Below are 23,589 nucleotides of genomic sequence, written 5' to 3' on the forward strand. Positions count from 1 at the left end.
AAATCTCTCTGTTCGTGTCTCCCAGTGTGCCAGAGCGTACTCTATATTTAAGGTAGAATTTTTCTTGGTATAAAATGTAGCTGACATTTTGCTATGATTATACCGTAGGTATAATGAAGTGAGGTTGTTGTTTTTTTTAATTAGATTAGGTTTGTTTTTATTTTTAATGTTTAGTGTTCAGAATGTGTTGTTATACTAGTATGACAGCCTACTGACATAAGGAGTAAAAATTTGTTCTACTTTTATGCTATTAAGGCATAGATGGTAACATCACAAAAAGACTAATTTCTAGGAAATATTTAGTATCTAGCTGAGTCATTTGTTGGACTTTTGTCATTTCAGTATTAGTTATTGCATCTGAAATTCTAACTTTGATGCCACCAGTCTGGTTGGTTGGTTCTTGTAAATGTCAGAGAGATGCCACTGCTGGCATTGAAAAGTATTGATGCGAGATGTCTATGAATAACTGCTACACTGAAGATTCGCTGTATCCCAGATATTGTTTGGAACAAGTGTATATTGAAAATAGATTGGAAGTATAAGTATCATGCAGTATTCCATACATTGAAGAAGCTTCCATAACGTTAGGTGTGATGACTATAAAAAGAATGCTCTTGCTTGCAGGCTGTCAGAATTGAAGACTTTAGCTGGTCATGAACATACATTTTTTTTTAAATAAAGTATTGCTGTGTGCCCTATAGCATGTCCTCCACATTTTCTCCACACAGGGAATGCTGCTTTCTGGAATGGTGCATTAAGATATTTGCTTAATTTCAAATTTCTTAACAGAATGTTCTTTTTCTTAATTGAACTTTATAAAGGAGGAACTGTTGTAGTAGCGAGTGGCATGAAAGTTGAGCCAGTATACCCACTGTAACTCTTCTTAAGGCATGGATTTTGTTCATGTAATTTATACCAGTATTTTAAAAAAAAAGTTAAAAAACAAAAACAGAGATTGAAAGACTAAACACGGAGAAAAAATAGAGAACATGATTTTCTGTTGCAATATCCTCAGTGGATACATGTGATAATGAATACAGAGTGATATCACTCATCACCTGACAATTGTGGTCTCTTTTTCAGTGACTCTTGTCTCATTGGTTAGTCAGTAGTCAGATTCATGTTATAAAGTCTTTATTTTATGAATATATTGTTATGAACAATGTGATTTAGCAAATGTGTTCATTCATAAGTAGGAAAATGCGAAGTAATACGGAGTGATATGAAAAATTGGAGCTGCCCACTCGGGTGTGATTGACTTGTGGTTTAGCCTTTCCTGGAAATGATTTCATGTTAATAAGTGGGGTGCTCAGATTTTTGGATATCTCAATGCAAAATGTTTTATGTCTTTGCCACTAGTTGGTGGAGAAATTGTTTTCGGTTCTCTGTCTGTCTGTCCGATTTTCCTAAATATTCATTGACACTATTTCTCAAGACCGAGATGTTAAATTTTTTGAAGGATTTATAAGGGATTATAACAGTACCCAAAAGATGAACCAATTATACACTGCCCTGTCCCACTCTAATATGTGTTTGGACCGCCTTCAGCTTTGATTACACCACGCATTCGCCATGGCATTGTTTTGATAAAGTTATGCAATGTCTCAGCATTTATTTCAATCCAGAGTTGTATTAATTTTTCACTGAGATCTTGTGTTGAGGATGGGAGTCTCGAACCACTACGTAACGTTGTCTTCAGCACATCCTAAAGATTCTCAATGGGGTGAAGGTTGAGACTCTGGTGGCCAATTCATGTGTGAAAATAATTCCTCATACTTCCTGAACCACTTTTTCACAATCTAAGCCCTAATTTTATGTCTGTGCCATCAGAGAATGAAAAATATCCATTGATGTGATAACCTGGTCATTCAGTACATTCAGGTCGTCAGCCGACTTCATTTTATTGCCCCATAACATTGCTGAGCCTCAACCTAACCAACTGAAGCAACCACAGACAATAAAACTGCCTCCAGAGGCTTGTACAGTGGCCACTATGCATGATGGATGCATCGCTTCATGCGCTTCCCTTCTTACCACGACACATCCATCACTCAGGAATAGGGTAAATCTGGACTTATCAAACCACATTTCATTTCATTTATTTATTTATAAGGACAGCACATGTTAACATTTCTATAAATGTGCCAGTGTTAGCCAGCAGGCTAATTTTCAACTGTAGTCCTTTGGCAAAATGTTTCGATAACAACTGATATAAGTTTTTTAAAGCCAAATTAAAAATAAAAATTTAAATATTTGAATACCTTACCCTTTTCCATTGCTCCAGAGTCCAATGTTTTGAAAAGGCAAATTGAAACCTTTCCTCCTGATTCGTCTCACTAACAAGTGGTTTTCTTTTGGTCACACAGCTGTTTAGTACAATCCTGTGAGTACTCATCACATTCTGAGTGTGGAAATGCTCTTAATTTCTCTATTAAACATTAGCCATGAATTCTACTGTCAATTTATTATTATTATTATTATTATTATTATTATTATTATTATTATTTTTATATAAACAGTTCAACTTCACCAAGCATTTAAGTGATCTCTGATCATTGTCAGTCGGGATCTTTTTCCAACCACGTTTTTCCATGAAGTTGATGGTTCACCACTATCCTTCCAGGTATTAATGCTTTGGACAGTTCTTAACCCAATTCCAGTCATTTCAGCAATCTCCTTAGTTGTTTTCTTTGCTTGATGCAGGCCAGTAATTTTACCATTCTGAAACACAGTAACATCTTTTCCATGAGCACAGGATGCATCTTCCGATATGTTTAAGAAATGAGAGGCTACTCACTGCATCAGTTAGGATTAAAATAATTGTTGCCAGATGAAATATTGATCACTGCAGTAATTATCCTCTCAAAGGCTCTTATGTATTTGCTTATTTAAATCAAACTGGTGACCCCCCCCACCTTTCTTTTTGGGCCAGGTAGTGTCTTTTGGAATTGATACAAACAGGGTCAAGGTCACAGCAAGGTCAAATGGCTCAAATAGTTTTCTTAATAATAATAATAATAATAAAGTCAAGTCAACTTTATTCTCAAATATGCTATACATGCTCGACATACAGCACAGATGAAATTTCAGTCCTCTCTGACCCAACGGTGCAAACAGGCAATGCAATAAATAAAAATAGAATAATTGAAATAAACAATATAAACAGTATAAACATTCTAGATAAGAACTAGACATAGACTAAACACTCTATATATATATATATATATATATATATATATATATATATATATATATATATATATATATATACACACACACACACACACACAAATTGGTGCAAATAAACAGTCAAGGGCACTTGAGGTATAGCAGGTAAACATGAAATAAGCAGTATAAACAATAAACTAATAGCTGTTAAGGTGAGGTAGTGTGGAATAGTGCAAATGAGCGAGGTAAAGTGAAATGTGCAGTCCCTGAGTTCAGTGTGTTAATGAACATTGAGTGTGTGTGTGTTGGGGGGGGGGGGGGGGGACTGTGAGGGTGACATATAAGATGCTGAAGGGTGACATATAAGATGCCTCCTGACCGCCTGGTGAAAGAAACTGTCCTTGAGCCTGCTGGTTTTGGCCCGGAGACTCCGCAGTCTCCTCCCCGACGGCAGCAGACTGAAGAGGCTGTGAGATGGGTGGGTGGGGTCACCTGCAATCCTGATGGCTTTGCAGGTGAGGCGGGAGTTATAAATATTCATTAGAGAAGGGAGAGAGACACCAATGATCCTCTCAGCTGCTCTCATGATGCGCTGCAGAGTCTTGCAGCAGGACACATTATTATTATCTCATCTCATTATCTCTAGCCGCTTTATCCTTCTACAGGGTCGCAGGCAGGCTGGAGCCTATCCCAGCTGACTACGGGCGAAAGGCGGGGTACACCCTGGACAAGTCGCCAGGTCATCACAGGGCTGACACATAGACACAGACAACCATTCACACTCACATTCACACCTACGGTCAATTTAGAGTCACCAGTTAACCTAACCTGCATGTCTTTGGACTGTGGGGGAAACCGGAGCACCCGGAGGAAACCCACGCGGATACGGGGAGAACATGCAAACTCCGCACAGAAAGGCCCTCGCCGGCCCCGGGGCTCGAACCCAGGACCTTCTTGCTGTGAGGCGACAGCGCTAACCACTACACCACCGTGCCACCATTATTATTATTATTATTATTATTATTATTATTAATAATAATAATTTTTCTTCCTTCCTGCTTGAAGTGTATATTTTAAGGGTATTTGATGCACACAAATTAGTAACCAGAAGCGCTTGACTTGTAAGCAGAGGCATCCCTGTTGATGCCATTTGCATTGAGTTATACTTATTTCTTAGTTATTAATAGAACTAAAACTTGCTGAATGATGAAACACTGTCATATTGTAGTGTATTACTAAACAACAAATTTAAACTTCATTTGGTTTGTGTTTTTCTGCATATTAAGCAAGGAATTAGTTTTGGAAGCACTTCTGTGAAGTTACATTTACAACCCCATTTCCAAAAAAGTTGGGAAGCAGTGCAAAGTATAAATAAAAATTGAATGTGATTTGCAAATCATGGAAACTCTACATTTCATTGAAAGTTGTATAAATACAACATATCACATGTTGAAACTGAAAAAATTTATTGTTGTTTGAAAAATGTATGCTCATTTTCAATTTGATGCCAGCAACACGTTTCAGAAAAATTGGGATGGGGCATGTTTACCACTGGTGTTGCATCACCTCTTCTTTTAACAACAATTTGTGAATATCTAGGAACTGAGGAGACCAATTTCTTTTGTCTTGTTGTCCCATGCTTGCCTGATATAGGATTTCAGCCACTCAACAGTTTGGGATCTCCTTTGTTGTATTTTGCGTGTCGTATTGCGCCAAACATTTTCAGTGGGTGATAGGTCTGGACTGCAGGCAGGCCAGTTTAGCACCTGGACACTCTTACTACAGAGCCATGAAGTTGTTAATATGTGTAGAATATAGGTTGACATTGTCTAGCTGAAATAAGCAAAGCCTTCCCTGAAAGCAAAGCCTCCCCGGTTGCTCCAAAAACTGTATATATCGTTCAGCATTAATGATGCCTTCCCAGATGTCCAAGCTTCCTATGCCATGCACCCCATACCATCACAGATGCTGGCTTTTGAGCCATCCTCCAATAATAAGCCAGATGGTCCCTCTCATCTTTAAACCTGAGTGTGCGGCATCCATGATTTCCAAAAAGAATTTCAGATATTGATTCGTCAAACCACAGGACAGTTTTCCATTTTATCTCAGTCCATCGTAAATGAGCCTGGGCCCAGAGAAAGTGGTGGTATTTGGAAATATTCCTGAGTCCATGTAACAATTTCCACTCCAGAATCTTGAGCTCATGGGCATCCAATATTGGTTTTCGGCCTTGTCCCTTGCATACCGAAATTTCTCTGGATTCTCTGAATCTTTTAATGATATGTACTGGAGATTGTGATACCCAAACTTTTTTGCAGTTTTATGTTGAGGAATGGGCGGCACGGTGGTGTAGTGGTTAGCACTGTCGCCTCACAGCAAGAGGGGGTTTGAGCCCAGCGGCCGACAAGGACCTTTCTGTGTGGAGTTAGCATGTTCTCCCCGTGTCTGCATGGGTTTCCTCCGAGTGCTCCAGTTTCCCCCACAGTCCAAAGACATGCAGGTTAGGTTAACTGGTGACTCTAAATTGACCGTAGGTGTGAATGTGAGTGTGAATGGTTAGTTGTTTCTATGTGTCAGCCCTGTGATGACCTGGTGATTTGTCCAGGGTGTACCCCGCCTTTCGCCCATAGTCAGGTGGGATAGGCTCCAGCTTGCCTGTGACCCTGTACAGGATAAACAGCTACAGATGATGGATGGATGTTGAGGAATGTTATTCTTAAATTGTTGCACTCTTTGCTCATGCAGCTTTTCACAGAGTGGTGAACCCCTTCCCATCTTTACTCCTGAGAGACTCAGCCTCTCTGAGAAGTTCTTTTTATACCCAAACACATTACTGACCTGTTGCCAATTAAAATTAACCTGATTAGCTGCGAGATGTTCCCCCAGGTATCTTGTGGTTTGTTTGTATTTTAAGTTAAATAATATTGCATACATTTTCCAGTCAGAAAAGTTGCCCCTGTCCCCTGTGAAAAAAGTACATCCCATAGAAATTGTAGATTGTTCTCAACATATTTAAACAAGCAAACATTTCACTTTTTTGATACAGTGCCTACAGATAAAGGTGATATTCTTGAACAAAATAACAAGGAAAATGAGACCTTTCAGTTATTTTTTTCAACAAAAATATCAATAGATGTAATATTCTTCTGTGGAAAAAGTAAGTACACCTGGCTCCAGAAGCTAGTATTGCTCTCTTTAACAGAAATAACTTCTTGGAGGCATTTTGCATAATTGTATACCAATCTCTGACATCAGCTTGTTGAAATTTTTGACCATTCTTCCAGACAAAATTCCTGTAGTTGCAAGATGTTTGAGGGTTTTCTTGCATGTACTGTCCTTTTCAAATCTCCCCACAATATTTCAATGGGGTTCAAATCTGGGCTTTGACTAAGCCATTCCATAACCTTCCATTCCTTGGTGGATTTGCTAGTGTGCTTAGGATCATTATCTTGTTGAAACGTCCACCTCCTGTTCAACTTTTGAATCTCACATTATCTTAAATCACTCTTTGATATGATTCAGAATTCATAGTTGAACCAATGAATGCAAGCTTCCTAGTCCCTGAGCCAGCGAAGCAACCCCAAACCATAACATTTCCACCACCATGCTGCACAGTTGGTTTGAGGTTCCTCCTCTGAAAAGCCGTCTTTGGTCTACGCCACATGTGTACTCTTAGTGTGGCCAAACAACTATACCTTTGATTCATCTGTCCAGAGCATGTTATTCAAAAAGGCCTGATCTTTGCCTACATGTTCACTGGCAAACTGTCAAAAAGTCAAAGTCCTTCCCACGCCATGTGGCGGCGCCGATCTCCGTTTCCATAGCTCTCGGCCTCTCGCCTATTACATAGCTAGGGTTACAGTGGGGGGCTAGTCCTCTGGTAACTGCGAGAGTTTGACTCCCCACTCACATCTGTATTGCAGCGTGCCTTGCCAGATGGAAGTAGGTACCATTTTTATGATGGTCTTTGGTATGACCCGACCGTGAGAAGAACTTGCGATCTCCTGATCGAGCGGCGGACATGCTAACCACTAGGCCAACTTGCGCTATAACTGGCAAACTGTAGTCTTGCTTCAATGTTCCTTTTGGACAGCAAAGACTTTTTCCTGGCATGCTTCCCATGCAGGTCAAATTTGTCCAATCTCTTTCTGATTGTAGATGTATGTACTGTACTTTCACACCACTGGTTACCTGCAGAACCAGTGATGAAATTTTGGGGTTCTTGGATACTTCTTTTAGCATCAAACCGTCTGCTCTTGGGCTGAATTTGCTGGTGTGGCCAGTCCTGGACAAATTGTGACCGTTGTTTGAAATCTGTGCCATTTGTAAATGATTTTCCTTACAGTGGAATTATTTCTAATAATTTAGAGATATTTTAAAATCCCTTGCCAGATTCATAGGCATCCACAATTTTTTTTTTTTTTCCCTGAGGTCCTTAGAGAGCTCTTTTGATCTTGGTATGATGACACTCCGATAGCAAAGAGAACATCAACATCTAGATGTCAAGTTTAAATAAGACTGGTTCCACCTACAGGAGGTTCTAATCAATGACACCTAATCTGGAACATCTTATTTGAATTTTATGGACTTGAAAGTGTGATAAATGCAAGGATTTAGTTACTTTTTCCAGGGCATCCTTACTTTTTTGCCCTTTTTTTTGTTTTATAATGAAAATGACTACAAAATGTCAATTTTATGTGTCATTTGATGGAGTATATTCATGGTATCTGCGGGGTCTAAAGTCTTAAATTTAATATTCCAAAATTAAGGCCTTAAGTCTTAAATTGCTTTGCCCAAGTCTTAATTTTTTAAACAAAGGTCTTAAATTTACTCATACTATTCTACAATGTGAAAACGTGGGTTTTGCGTAACATCAGTGAATTTCTTGGAGTATGTGCGAAGAAAGAAACAATATTGATGCATTTTTGCGCCGGCGCAATCATCGGAGTCCGTGGTGGAGAGGAGACTCCGCGAATCGCAGCATGGGGAAGTGTCGTTTTAATCAGCAGTGGCTTTCAAATGAAAGATATCGTGATTGGGTGAGGGAGGTTCCTGGAAGCGACGTTGAAGCAAGATGCTGTGTTTGTCGAAAGACCTTCAAGTTGTCCACTATAGGTCATTTCGCTTTAGAGTCTCACATGAAGAGCTCAAAGCACATTGCATCTGCCCTCCACCGCCACCAGCCCATCGCTCAGTTCTGCACGGTTCAATCTCCAAATGCACCTGGAGTTGGCACTAGCACCACTGTCGAACGTCAGCAGCATCAGCCAAGCCAGACATCATCAGCAAGGCTAGCAACAACACAAGGGCCGAGCAGTGGCATGATGGGCGTCGGTGGAACCCCGACACTTCAGGCAGAGGTGCTCTGGATTTTAAAAACAATTACGGAACACCACTTGTACAGCTCGAATGAGGGCATAAGCGAACTCTTTAAGGCTATGTTCCGAGACTCAGAAGTCGCTACAACATTCTCCTGTGGAAAAAACAAAACGTCTTACATGACAAAATTCGGTCTTGCTCCTTATATAATGAAGGAGTTGGTCAAAGACGTTAACGAGGCAAGTGGTGGATTCGTCGTAATGTTCGATGAAAGTCTTAACAGGACGATGAAAAGTAAACAAATGGACATCCTATCTATCCACCTCCACATCTATGTCTTCCCTCCCTCCCTTGTTTACTAGGAGTATTTACATTTCTTTTTATTCTTCAAAATATAAAATGGTTGAAGCAAGTTGAATGCTGGGAAACTAAGACAAAGAGTTTGTCTGTTTATCATCTCCAGGTGCATGGTCATAATTAGTTTAGAGACAGTTCTTTAGGCCTTGAGTTGGGCCCTCAGTTTGGCTTTTTGACTGGTGAGTGCACATGTACCAATGTATTGGTACGCCAATTGCATTTTTGTGCACCTTTAAGAGACTTTAGGCTTACCTCTTTTCTATCCATCTATCTCTATCTCTCTCTCTTCCCATCTATCCCCCTTGTCTCTTATCTATCTATGCCCCTCTGTATCTCTCTCCCTCCCTCGTTTACAAGGGTACAAAATGTAAAATGGTTGAAGCAAGTGCTGGGAAACCAAGACAAAGAGTTTGTCTGTTTAGAGTGTTGTGAATGTTTTGATATTTTATTTAAAAAAAATACACCCACATCACTTTTTTTATTTTAAGTATCATCTCTGGGTGCATGGTCATAATTACTTCAGAGACAGTTCTTTAGGCCTCGAGTTAGGCCCTCAGTTTGGCTTTTTGACTGGTGAGTGCACACCTTTGGCATTAATGTGTTGGTATGCCTATTGCATTTTTGTGTACCTTTAAGGCCATGACTTGGACCCTACGTTGTGCTCCTTTCTTCCAGGTTTAGACTTGTTTTTTTGTCTTGAATGTGAAGATTCGACAAGCAATGCACATAATGACTTAAGTATATAACTTTTATAATTAAAAGTATTTTTACTTGAAACATTTGTCATTATTGGGAATTTGATCTGGTGTTCTACGACCGCATAATGGGTGCGATGTAGGTCTTAATTCTCATTTAAGTGGTCTTAAAAAGGTCTTAAGTCTTAAATTTATGGTGGTCAAACCTGGGGAAACTCTGATATTACCTTTATCTGTAGGGATTGTATCAAAGAAAGTGAATGTTTGCTTATTTAAATATGTTGAGAAAAGTCTACAATTTACATGGGATGTACTTATTTTTTCACATGACTAGAATAGAATTATAATAAAAAATAAACAGAATGATAATTTTAAAAGTTGGACTGGGATTTTATTTTATTTTTTTAAACCTATACTCTTCACTATTATTGTCACAACTAGTGTTATGTCCTGGGTTTTGTGGACTGGGATAGTAATTGGTGTTTTTATGGTATAATGCAACCATAAGTTAATAAAACCTCATAATGTTAAATAATGATTAATTGCACCACTAAAGTACCTGATTTCTAAATTTTAATTCATACTTTTGCAGCAAAAGAATCAAATGAGTTTTTCACTGTAATTGACCATTTTCTGTTAACCATTTTTACTCACCACATCTATTTGCTAAACTGTTGCTTTTCTGTTTCAGGCTCCAGAATAAAGACTGATGAGGCATTTTATCTGTACACAAATGGCCCTGACCTTACCTCTATCATGCCGTGCAAGTATGGAAAGCCCAGTGGGACATACTCCAAGTACATTACTCAGGAAGGACTTCAGTGCGAGAAGATTCGGGAACTGCTGATGAGGAATTCTGAAATAGACACTTCATTTATTATTGTAAGTTGAGAGCAAAACTAAGATTATTGCTTAGGGATGTGATATCAGTTTGCTTAGTAGGCTTGAATTGTAAATAGTATCTCATGCTTACACTTTTTTTTTTTTTTTACTCATATGTTATGAGTTTATATACAGTTGAGTGCAAAAGTGTGCATGCACTTGGGACAAAACGAGAAGGCAAAGATATTTATTTTTAAACAACAGTATTTAGGGACTTTTTTTTTTCCTTACACTTTTTCTGGTGGGATGGTTGTGGCAGCAGGCTGAGAGAGATAGCCCAAACTTTATCTCCAACTATCGGCTCCAGCTCCTCCTGGGGGATCTCCAGACATTTCCAAGCTAACTATGAGAGATAATCTCTCCATACAATTCCAGTGGGAGCCAACCAAGTGGCATCTTATTTTAAGGTCCCCAAAACAAATCAAATTGTTCCTCTTGATTTGAAGAAGCAGTGGCTCTACTCTGAGGCTGCTCAGAATTGTCAAGCTCCTCACCCTATCATGGAGAATAAGTCTGGTGACTCTGTGGAGAAACTTCATTTCTGCTGCTTGGGCTCATGACATCTTTGAATCACTACCCACAGCTCATGTCCAATGGTGATATAGCCAGAGGTTTATGGACACCTGACCATCACACCCAAATGTCGCTTCAGGTGTTCACATTCTTTTGGTCAAATAATGTTGAATAACCAGTAAAAAGAGAGCTGAGCAAATAAGATCCCAAGGTACTTAAGCTCTTACACTACAGGTAAGGGATCTTCCCTCACCAGATGGCATGATGTAGCTATCCATATGGTGCATACTCCTTCAGTAGATCTCACAACAAATGTTGAGCTCATGGCCATAGACCTTCTCCAAATCAACAAAACACTAGTTGGCTGGATTATCATAATCCCATTACCCCCTACAAAGCTGTGTAAAAGTTAAGAGCTGCTGTACTTTTCCATAATGTTGGATGGAACACTCATTGTTCCTCCTGAATCCTAGGTTCTACTGTCAGAGTCTTCTTTCCAGAACCCTGCCATATACTTCTCTGCCACCCAGGAAGTTTATGTCCCCTTTTAATTGATTCACACACTCTGTTGATGCCACCATCCCAGTTTACCAGTCCAAAGGCATTGTGCCAGATATCAGTGCAACACAGAATTATATCACTGCTTCCTGTGTTCCTCAGCATGCTCCTTCAATCAGAGTAGAGCTTGTGCATGGTCATGTAACATGGATACATTTGCACTCAAATATATATACAGCTCTGGGAAAAATTAAGAGACCACTTCAGTTTTTTTCTTAAATCAGCATCTCTATGGATGGAAGTCATTTCATTCCAGTGTCTGTGCTGGAATTCAAGCGCACCTCATTTTAATTAATGAGGTACTGATTAGGTGATCACCTGAACCAAATCTTATTTAACGAGGAAAAGTATAAAAACCGCTGCTGTGGTTATCGCTATCCTCCTGCAATGGGACCAGTTTGGATGGCAAAAACAATGCTAGTAGTACCTTAAATTTAATTGGAATACAAAAATATCTATTCATCATGCTAAAATGGTTAAAAAGAAAAGTTTTGAGTGGGGAAAACAAGAAGGGTTCAAGTCTGGCTTTATTGCCTGAGGGATACAGTGAGCGTCAGGTTGCTTTCATCCTCAAAATTTCAAAGACGGCAGTTCATAAGAACAAGGTCAAGCAACATACATTGGGGACGGCAAAGTTCCAGATTGGCAGAGGACAAAAATGACTTTCCACTGACCGGGATGATTTTCAATTCCTTTGAATGTCACTCAACAACCATAGGATGACATCAAGTGACCTACAAAAAGAATGGCAAATGGCAGCTGGGGTTAAGTGCATGGCAAGGACGGTTCAAAACAGGCTGCTTCAGGCAGGGTCGAAGTCATGCAAAGCTAGAAAAAAGCCCTTCATCAATGGAGAAGCAAAGACGAACTAGGCTGAGGTTTGCTAAATACCATAAGGATTGGACCGTAGAGCACTGGAGTAAGGTCGTCTTCTCTGATGAATCCATTTTTCAGCTTTTCCCATTACCTGGTTGTCTAATGGTTAGATGGAGACTTGGAGAGGCCTACAAGTCAGTGTCTCGCACCCACTGTTAAATTTGGTGACGGATCAATGGTGGTCTGTGGGTACTTCAGCAAGGCGAGAATGGGTAAGATTTTTGTTTGTGAAAGACACATGAATCAAGCCATGTGCAAGGTTATCCTGGAAGAAAACTTGCTTCCTTCTGCTCTGACAGTGTTCCCTGACTCTGAGGATTGGGTTTTTCAGCAGGACAATGCTCCATGCCACACAGCTCGATCAATCAAGGTGTGGATAAAGGACCACAAGATCAAGACCTTGTCATGGCCAGCCCAATCTCCAGACCTGAACCCCGTTGAAAACCTCTCGAATGTGATCAAGAGGAACATGGATGGTTACAAAGCAGAGCTGATTGAATTTTTGCACCAGGAGTGGCAAAAAGTCATCCAAGAGCAACGTGAAAGACTGGTGAAGAGCATGCCAAGATGCATGTAAGCTGTGATTAAATGTCAGGGTTATTCCACCAAATATTGATTTCTGAACTCATCCTATGTTCAAACATGAGTATTATGATGTTTAAAATTTAATATGATCTTGATTTCTATGCATTATTCAAGGTCTGAAAACCCTTCATCTTTTTTATTTTGATCAGTTGTCATTTTCTGCAATTAAATGGTCTAAGTGACAATATTTTTATATGGAATTTGAGGGAAATGTCAGTGGTTTATGGAATAAAACAAAAAAAATTCATGTTCCTCAAACACATGCCTATAAATAGTAATACCAGAGAAACTGATAATTTTGCAGTGGTCTCTTAATTATATATCTCCATGAGTATTTGACACTGACCCAATTTTTGTGATTTTGATTCTGAACACCACCACAATGGATATGAAATGGAAGCCATCAAGATATAATTGATGTGTAGCTTTTTGTAGCTTTAAGCTTTAATTCAAAGGGTTTAACAAAAATATTTCATTAACTGTTTACAGCCATATTTTTTATTTAGTTCCTCCATCTTCACAGGCTCAATTGATTGGACAAACTAATTGTCAGCATAATTATACTAATTATAAACAAACAAAGTTTAAGCATAATTATAAGCATCATTTTTAATACCTGGATGCAAATCCTTTGCAGTCAGTGACTGCTAGAAGTCCGAAACCTGTGGAAATCACCAAATGCTGGTTCCTGCCTTGACATGCTTTGCCAGGCCTTTATTGTAGTCCACCTTCAGTTGCTGCTTGTTTGTGGCTCTTTCTGCCTTCAGTTTTCTGCCTTCAGTTTTGTAAGTGAAGAGCATGCTCAATTTAGTTGACTGTCTTGGCCCCACTTAAGGACATTTCCATTTATTTGCCTTAAAAAGGCTCTTGGGTTGCTTTTGTGGTATGTTTTGGGTTGTTATTCATCTATACTGTGATGTGCTGTCCTGCCAAGTTTGCAGCATTTAACTGAATCCAAGCACAGTCTCAAAGTATAGCCCTGTATACTTCAGAATTAATCCTGCAGCTTCTACCAACAGACACATCAATAAACGCTAGTGACCTAGATCAATTAGTAACCATACCTGCCCATATCCACTATGTTTGACAGATGATGTGGTATGCTTTGGATCATGAGCCCTTCCTTTGCTTCTCCATACTCTCTTCCATCATTTGTACAAGTTAATCTTGGTTTCAACTGTCCAAAGAATTTTGTTCCAGAATTGGGCAGGCTTTCTAGGGAAGTCAAATCTGGTCTTTCTGTGCATGAGTGTTACCTGTGGTTTGCATCTTGAGGTAAACCCTCTGTGTTTATGTTCATGAAGGCATCTCGTGATTGTAGACTCTGACAATGATACGCCTACCTCCTCGAGAGTGTTCTTGACTTGGCTAGATGTTGTGAAGGGGTTATTCTTCAAAAAGGAAAGAATTCTATGTTCATCCACTTTAGTTGTCTTCCATGGTTTTCCAGCTCTGCTGGGCTTGCCCGTGCATTCCTTATTTTTAAAAATGTACAAAATTGTTGATTTGGCCACTCCTAAAGTTTCTGATCTCTCGCTGATACAACCCCGATTCCAAAAAAGTTGGGACAAAGTACAAATTGTAAATAAAAACGGAATGCAATAATTTACAAATCTCAAAAACGGATATTGTATTCACAATAGAACATAGACAATGTATCAAATGTCGAAAGTGAGACATTTTGAAATTTCATGCCAAATATTGGCTCATTTGAAATTTCATGACAGCAACACATCTCAAAAAAGTTGGGACAGGGGCAATAAGAGGCTGGAAAAGTTAAAGGTACAAAAAAGGAACAGCTGGAGGACCAAATTGCAACTCATTAGGTCAATTGGCAATAGGTCATTAACATGACTGGGTATAAAAAGAGCATCTTGGAGTGGCAGCGGCTCTCAGAAGTAAAGATGGGAAGAGGATCACCAATCCCCCTAATTCTGCGCCGACAAATAGTGGAGCAATATCAGAAAGGAGTTCGACAGTGTAAAATTGCAAAGAGTTTGAACATATCATCATCTACAGTGCATAATATCATCGAAAGATTCCGAGAATCTGGAAGAATCTCTGTGCGTAAGGGTCAAGGCCGGAAAACCATACTGGGTGCCCGTGATCTTTAGACGGCACCGCATCACATACAGGAATGCTTCTGTATTGGAAATCACAAAATGGGCTCAGGAATATTTCCAGAGAACATTATCTGTGAACACAATTCACCGTGCCATCCGCCATTGCCAGCTAAAACTCTATAGTTCAAAGAAGAAGCCGTACCTAAACATGATCCAGAAGCGCAGACGTCTTCTCTGGGCCAAGGCTCATTTAAAATGGACTGTGGCAAAGTGGAAAACTGTTCTGTGGTCAGATGAATCAAAATTTGAAGTTCTTTATGGAAATCAGGGACGCCGTGTCATTCGGACTAAAGAGGAGAAGGACGACCCAAGTTGTTATCAGCGCTCAGTTCAGAAGCCTGCATCTCTGATGGTATGGGGTTGCATTAGTGCGTGTGGCATGGGCAGCTTACACATCTGGAAAGACACCATCAATGCTGAAAGGTATATCCAGGTTCTAGAGCAACATATGCTCCCATCCAGACGACGTCTCTTTCAGGGAAGACCTTGCATTTTCCAACATGACAATGCCAAACCACATACTACATCAATTACAGCATCATGGCTGCGTAGAAGAAGGGTCCGGGTACTGAACTGGCCAGCCTGCAGTCCAGATCTTTCACCCATAGAAAACATTTGGCTCATCATAAAACGGAAGATACGACAAAAAAGACCTAAGACAGTTGAGCAACTAGAATCCTACATTAGACAAGAATGGGTTAACATTCCTGTCCCTAAACTTGAGCAACTTGTCTCCTCAGTCCCCAGACGTTTACAGACTGTTGTAAAGAGAAAAGGGGATGTCTCACAGTGGTAAACATGGCCTTGTCCCAACTTTTTTGAGATGTGTTGTTGTCATGAAATTTAAAATCACCTAATTTTTCTCTTTAAATGATACATTTTCTCAGTTTAAACATTTGATATGTCATCTATGTTCTATTCTGAATAAAATGTGGAATTTTGAAACTTCCACATCATTGCATTCCGTTTTTATTTACAATTTGTACTTTGTCCCAACTTTTTTGGAATCGGGGTTGTATGTCTGGGGATGTTTTCACTCTAACGACAGCCTCCTTCACTTGCAGCAACACCTCTTTGGACCGCATATAGAGGACGTGCAGTCACGTGACCCGTCCGTGTATACTCCGCCATATTGGACGGCTTCAGGATTGTTTACCTTGCGCGAGCGTAATGGATCCAGGGAGTAATCCCCAAGAAAATTCAGAAAATACCCCATCTACATCGCGCGATAACTTGTCTAAGTTTGTTCAGCATCTTGAAGGTGACATGAGGAAGCGTTATGTGGAAAAGTGTTCCAGGTTGGGGATTGCAGAACCGTACAACTTGCCGCAATCCTTGTTCAGGGAAATTCGGAGCTGCGGTGCCGGCGATTTGCCCGATCTGGCCTACCACGACTTTTACAATTTTCTTGTTAATCGTGAATCGTGTTACACTGGCAAAGCCCTCAAAGCTTATAAGAGCCTGGAAGCTTATAAATATTTTGTTGCGGGATGGGTATCCCAACTATACCTCTGGAAGGTTCCGAAGAAGAATGTCTACTTGATAACCTCACGGGTAAGTGGCATTAAGACGTTTATCATAAAGAGACTATGCAGGACGTTTTATCGTAAGAATGTTCGAAATCTAAACTCAGTTCCAGATATGAGAAGAAAACAGTAAATCAGAAAGCTGCGCACATTTGCGCAGCTTCCGCGAAAACGTGCGCAGCTTTCTGATTTACTGTTTTCTTCTCATACTTCATATGTTTCATGGACTGTAACGGCATTTGCTTATTTAGTAATTTTAATACAGAATTTACTCTGATGAAATTATTCAGACACTCCAACACCCCCCCTAAAAAAAAATCGGATCTGCACGATTCAGCCATGAAAAAGGCGGCATCCGCCAAAAGGCGCGCCGTTTGCATCCCTGTTTAAACTCATAGGTTAACCGACTTTAACCGGCTAATGAGACTCGGTGGTCGGTCAAGATTTTTTTTTTAGTTTTCGCCATCCCTACTATGGATTGGCCTTTCAAAGGCATATATGAGCCAAAAAGATAAAACATTGTCATAGACTAGGCCAGGGTAGTAGGGCTAAGCATAGCCATTTTAAACGTTAGAGATCAAGCGGACTGACGGCCACAAACACTGTACTGTCTAGTTTCTAAGTATGCAGTTATCATTCAATCCGAAAATCAACTTAACAGATGTACTAGGAGTATTGAATTAGAAGATTACACCTACCTGATATGAAGTGTTCACTACAAATTCGGCTGGTAGAACTGGGGTACCAGTTTTCTCTTCGCACAGCAGACACCCATTTTGCGTGTCTCTCCTCGTCTGCGGGGAATCTATAAAATGACAGACCCTCCTTTTGGCCCTGTCTATTGGTACAGCCAAATGCTGAACAAGATATAACCATTCTCGAAAGATCTACTCCCACACACTTGATAATTAGAACGGGTTTGTCTCAGTTCTATGCGCGGCCATGCCGTCCAAGATGGCAGATAAACAAATATCACGTGACCTCGTGACATCACGTGCACGCTTTCTATTGAGAGTTCCCATGAACAGCTGACACATGCAAATTCAACACATTGGATTAACTCCAGACCTTTTATCTCTTTAATTTGTCACCAGATAATAAGGAAACAGACCACAACTGGCCATGAAACTGCTTATCGGTGAATTGCCCATTTATTTCTGAGCCTGTGAAAATGGAAGGTCTATGGAAAAAATGGCTGTAATTCCTAAACAGTTCATGCAATATTTTTTGTTCAGTGTCTTGAATTAAAGCTGAAATTCTACACTTCAGTAACATCTAGATTGTTTAATTTCAAGTCCATTGTGGTGGTGTACAGAGGCAAAATTGCGAAAATTGTCACTGTCCAGACACTTATGGACCTTGATGGATAGATGGATACCAATTCAGCAGCATGCATTTTAGACAGCAAAGCACTAAGCAGCAATTAAATACAAATAACAAATTACACTAATTGTCTCATCTACTTGTGTCAGTTTCTTTTTGGGTGTATTGTCTTGTATATTGTATTTTCTTGAAACTTTGTGAATATACACAAATGACCGTTTGCTGTAATGACTTTCTTTTCTCTTTCTCTTATGTAAATCCCTAAATTCATCACCCAGGATAGCCTAGCTGTTGTCTACTCTCCCAGCAATCCTTCCATCTACACCATCTACGAGCCAGTGATCCGTTTAAAAGGTCAAGTCAGTGCTCCTGTAGCATTCCAGAGGCCCTTCAGCGCTAAAGAACTGCAGAGCTCTGTGCTGGACCCACTGTCACTCAGGTGTCTGCAGGCTTTGCAGCCCCTTGGACTCCACAGCTGTCTGCATAAGATTGGTGGCATTGGTGCATTCATCTTTCTCTTTGCTCGGGTAATTACTGCATAAAAAGCTAATCGGCATGGCATTGCTCATGATTAACATTTGAACATATAATGTTGTTTTGGGATGAAAAACACTTAATTCTGAGTAAACTAGAGTCCGCTGTACTCAGGCTTCTCTTCAGTCGTTTTTAATAATCAGTTTAGAACTTATTGTTTTACAAACAGGCTCACTGAAACTGGGCAGCTGCAGATTGGAAAAGGGCCAGGCTTTTTTTTTTTTTTCCAATCTTCAACTTTCCACTTTCAGTAAACCCATGCCCACTATTAACTCAGATTCCTGTTCTTTGCTGACAAGAGTGTAACCCAATCTGGTCTTCCGCTGTTGTAGCCATCCACCTCAAGTTTTAACGTGTTGTCTCTTCTGAGATGCTTTTCTACTCACCACATTTATAGTGATTTGGCTTTGAACTGATTTGTGTTACCATAAACTTCCTGTCAGCTCAGATGAGTCTGGCCATTTGCTTCTGACCTTCTGTCATCAACAAGGCAGTTCTGCCAGCAGAACTGCTGCTGACTGGGTGTTTTTCATATTTCACATCATACCGTGTATATTGTAGGGCTGTTCTTTGTGGAAATTCAAGGAGGTCAACATGAGCAGAACCTACAGCTATATGAGCCACACAGACCCCCAGCCTGATGGTGCCAGTGGTCTAGACTCCAGCACAGGATATATAGACCCTTTTCAGTCACGTGACCTTCGTAAACGCGACCGCCATTTTGGACATGTAGTGGACTTCGGCTCGAATCAGTTTGAATGCGAGGAAGGCGACAAACGAAAAACATAAAAGAAAAAGGAGCGAGATGCAGAAAACACCTTCACTATCCAGCGACGTAGGGCATTTACAGGGCGAGCAGAGGGAGAGGTATTTGCAAAAATTGAGGTTAGCAGGCTTAGAGAACGACGTTTACCTGCTTCCACCAGGATTGTTCACTGACGTACGGAAGTACACGAAGCCCTCGTCTTTACCTGACTTCGGCCCACATGATCTGTATACCTATGTCATTAAAAACCCATCACCATACACATACACGCCAACGTCCGAGGTTCTGGAGCGCGCTCCGGCTTGCTCCAGGAGTGCTCCGGCCGAGGTTCTGGAGCGCGCTCCGGCTTGCTCCAGGAGTGCTCCGGCCGAGGTTACGGAGCGCGCTCCGGCTTGCTCCGGAGCAAGCCGGAGCGCGCTGCTTAATTTGAGGGCAACCTCGGCCGGAGTGTGCTCCGGAACCTCGGCCGGAGTGTGCTCCGGAACCTCGGCCGGAGCACTCCGGGAGCAAGCCGGCGCGCGCTGCTTAATTTGAGGGGAACCTCGGCCGGACCACTCCGGGAGCAAGCCGGCGCACGCTGCTTAATTTGAGGGAGAGCAAGCCGGAGCGCGCTCTGGAACCTCGGACGTTGGCTCCGGCAGCTATTTATACTGGATCCGGTGTAAATAGCTGCCGGATCATAATTACAGTAAACTAGTAAATACAGTAAAGGAAAAACTTGAGACTGAAAGGTTTTAACAGTCATCCAAATGACTGAATGTAAACATTGCTACAGTAACATACCAGCTATGATGTTGTTGACATTAGCTAGTCAACAATAGCTACTACAGAAGAACAAAGAGGTTACAATGGGTTATTTTAGCCTATTTGGTTACACACTCGCCGCCACAGAATGTTAACAGCAATGTAATGCCTTTTCTGGCTAATTTTATTCGTCTTGCCTCCAACAAAGTGGTCACTACACAAGCGTTGGTATGCCGAGGGCTGCCAGTTTTTCCTGTTAATGGCCGCTATCCATCTTCTCTGTCGGGATCCGATAAAATGATAAACCTTGCCTTGTTTGTTGATGGTTACTACATCCAGGTGCACAACAATATAGTGGCATGATGGAAGTCTTGCTGAAAGTAAAAACTTTCTTTGCTGCCGTTCCTCAATGTTGGCTGTGGTAAACTACTGGTAGTACACGTCCAAAATGGCGGCCGCGTTTGTCGTGACGTCACGTGAAAAGGGTCCATAGACTCTTCTAGTAATGGGAAGTCACAGCAGCACAGTATAACGCTCTAAAAATACACAGGTGTCTTCACTGATACCCCTAGCAGACAGGAATAGGAATTCAGTGTCTGAGCGATTTCCCCAAGCTCTAGCTCAGCTTTGAAATCACAGCAAATAAAACAATGACCTTTTCCCCCCAGTTAGGCACTAAGCACATGCTTTTGCAAATTACTAAGAAGAAGAAGGAGCCTTTATTTAGGTTTTATTATTATTATTATTTTATTTTATTTTTTTTAATCGAAGCAGCCTTTATTTGCCACATGCACACTCAAGCACAGTGAAATTCGTCCTCTGCATTTAACCCATCTGAAGTAGTGAACACACATACCGGTACCCAGAGCAGTGGGCAGCCATGCTACAGTGCCCAGGGAGCAGTTGGGGAGTTAGATGCCTTGCTCACAGGCACTTCAGCCCAAGGACCCCCCATGTTAACCTAACCGCATGTCTTTGGACTGTGGGGGAAACCGTCATGGAGTATCATAGAATATCATCATGATTCTTGTATTGCCAGACTCAGACAATCTCCCTGACAAAAGATATCTCTAGTAACAGAATTTTAAGGTGAGATACGTGCAAAAACAAAATTTCATCAGATTTTGTCATCACCTTTTTCAAATTTATTTATTTATTTTTTTAAATAAACTTGATATGAAGGTTAATATAAAAAGGTGCAAGTATTATCCTATCAAATGATAGAAGATCTGGATAGCCGAGATTGTTCTGGGAACAAGATACAGCGTGTATTACACTATGCATTATAGAGATACAGGCTGTCCTCTATAATGAGCAAGGCAAGAGTTTAAAAGTAAAAGTAGAGCTGTTCCCTTGAAAACCTGAAAATAGACTAGGGTTCACAGGGTTAAGCTAGATACAAATGGATTTATTCATGAATTGTTCATATGAGCCTTTACATAAGAAATGTTGGTATTCATGAAAAATCCATTCAATTCAGAAGAAACTTCATATCGTACTTGTGCTCTGGAATGTATGTAAATTTATGCATAAGAAGTTAACTAATGTAAACGGTGACCTGATCGACATAATTTGTTTTGATTTACTGAAGTTTTATACACTATATTGCCAAAAGTATTTGCTCACCCATCCAAATTATCGGAATCAGGTGTTCCAATCACTTCCATGGCCACAGGTGTATAAAATCAAGCACCTAGGCATGCAGACTGTTTTTACAGTTTGGAGCTGGCCCCTTCCTCTTCCAACATGACTGTGCACCAGTGCACAAAGCAAGGGCCATAAAGACATGGATGACAGAGTCTGGTGTGGATGAACTTGACTGGCCTGCACAGAGTCCTGACCTCAACCCAACAGAACACTTTTGGGATGAATTAGAGCGGAGACTGAGAGCCAGGCCTTCTCGTCCAACATCAGTGTGTGACCTCACAAATGCGCTTCTGGAAGAATGGTCAAAAATTCCCATAAACACACTCCTAAACCTTGTGGACAGCCTTCCCAGAAGAGTTGAAGCTGTTCTAGCTGCAAAGGATGGACTGACGTCATATTGAACCCTATGGATTAGGAATGGGATGTCACTTAAGCTCATATGTGAGTCAAGGCAGGTGAGCAAATACTTTTGGCAATATAGTGTATGTGGAATCTCATCTCATCTCATTATCTCTAGCCGCTTTATCCTTCTACAGGGTCGCAGGCAAGCTGGAGCCTATCCCAGCTGACTACGGGCGAAAGGCGGGGTACACCCTGGACAAGTCGCCAGGTCGTCACAGGGCTGACACATAGACACAGACAACCATTCACACTCACATTCACACCTACGGTCAATTTAGAGTCACCAGTTAACCTAACCTGCATGTCTTTGGACTGTGGGGGAAACCGGAGCACCCGGAGGAAACCCACGCGGACACGGGGAGAACATGCAAACTCCGCACAGAAAGGCCCCCGCCAGCCCTGGGGCTCGAACCCAGGACCTTCTTGCTGTGAGGCGACAGCGCTAACCACTACACCACCGTGCCGCCCTGTATGTGGAATAAACTGCCAATTTTGTATATTTTTATTCAGTTTACAGCATTTCATAGACCTCCATACTTGGAGGGAATTCGAGAAGTGATTTGTAATTGGTATCAAAAACGCATTCTCATGCTAGTTCACTTAGTCAGGGACTAAGAATATCATCGAGAACATTTTGTCAAAACCAGTCGATTTATATTATTGGCATTTAATCGAAGAATATACAAAAATGAAGCAAGCCAACACAAACCCATAAATTAAGAAAAATAAAGCTAATTATTCAATTATAACAAAAGAAATGATATGGTATAAAAGGAAGATGGGCCGGTCTATCTGCACAAAGCTACAAACTGTGTAAATAAATGGCTCACCTGATGGAAGATTTAGTGCTCACTCTGTATTATTGTTGCAGGTGATGGTGGTGTTGCTGCTGTTATTATTATTTTTTTTTCCGCTGGCGTATAAGTGTGTCAAAATCACTTTTGCCTGTCGGACTTTACCCTCATCATTCATTATGAGTCCAAATAACCTTCACTTCTGTCTTTACCATCATTGTTCATTTTGTACTCCTAGTTGTCCATGCAGTTGAACTTTTATGGAGTTTTGTGAGCATCACTACATGCAAATGAGCTGTGTGGTCAACAAACACATGCAAATGCAAAGAAAATGAGTGTTTCCAAAACTTTTGTAAATCCAGCAGAAACTTTTCATTCTCCATTGTATGCCTGCAGAGACGGTGTGAAAATTTATGTTGAAAATTTGTGTTTGGCTTTTTTTTTCTACTTTAGAAAGGGAATGCAAAAGTGTGTGTGTGGGGGGGGGGGGGGAATAAAACAAACTATTTTATATCGCACCTTTCATACATTAAAAAAAATCTAAATGCTTTATAATAGAAAAGATGTAATAAAATAAGAATAAGAAAATAATAATGCAACCCAACATGAAAATAAAAAGAAAATAGTTTTTGTTTTAATATTACCACTTTATAATGTTGCCCTTCCTTTTCACAACACTTAAAAGATGTTTCGGGACTGAAGAGAACAAATGATGAAATATTTCAGGTGTTATTCTTCCCACAAACAGGTCTTAAGATGTGCAACAGTATGGGTCAT

At 40.6% G+C, this 23,589-nt stretch overlaps 1 protein-coding gene across 5 annotated transcripts in view; it reads left to right on the plus strand.

The window, feature by feature from the left end:
* lyst (lysosomal trafficking regulator) overlaps positions 1–23,589 on the plus strand; it is a 273,203-nt gene that overhangs the window by 154,948 nt on the left and 94,666 nt on the right. For all 5 annotated transcript variants that reach the window (XM_060925484.1, XM_060925485.1, XM_060925483.1 and 2 more), the window contains 2 exons: positions 10,231–10,421; positions 18,204–18,452. In XM_060925484.1, coding sequence (XP_060781467.1) covers positions 10,231–10,421; positions 18,204–18,452 — 440 coding nt within the window. The remainder of the gene's footprint in view (positions 1–10,230; positions 10,422–18,203; positions 18,453–23,589) is intronic.

This window comes from Neoarius graeffei, chromosome 7 (genome assembly GCF_027579695.1).
Source record: "Neoarius graeffei isolate fNeoGra1 chromosome 7, fNeoGra1.pri, whole genome shotgun sequence".
NCBI classification, from domain to species: domain Eukaryota; kingdom Metazoa; phylum Chordata; class Actinopteri; order Siluriformes; family Ariidae; genus Neoarius; species Neoarius graeffei.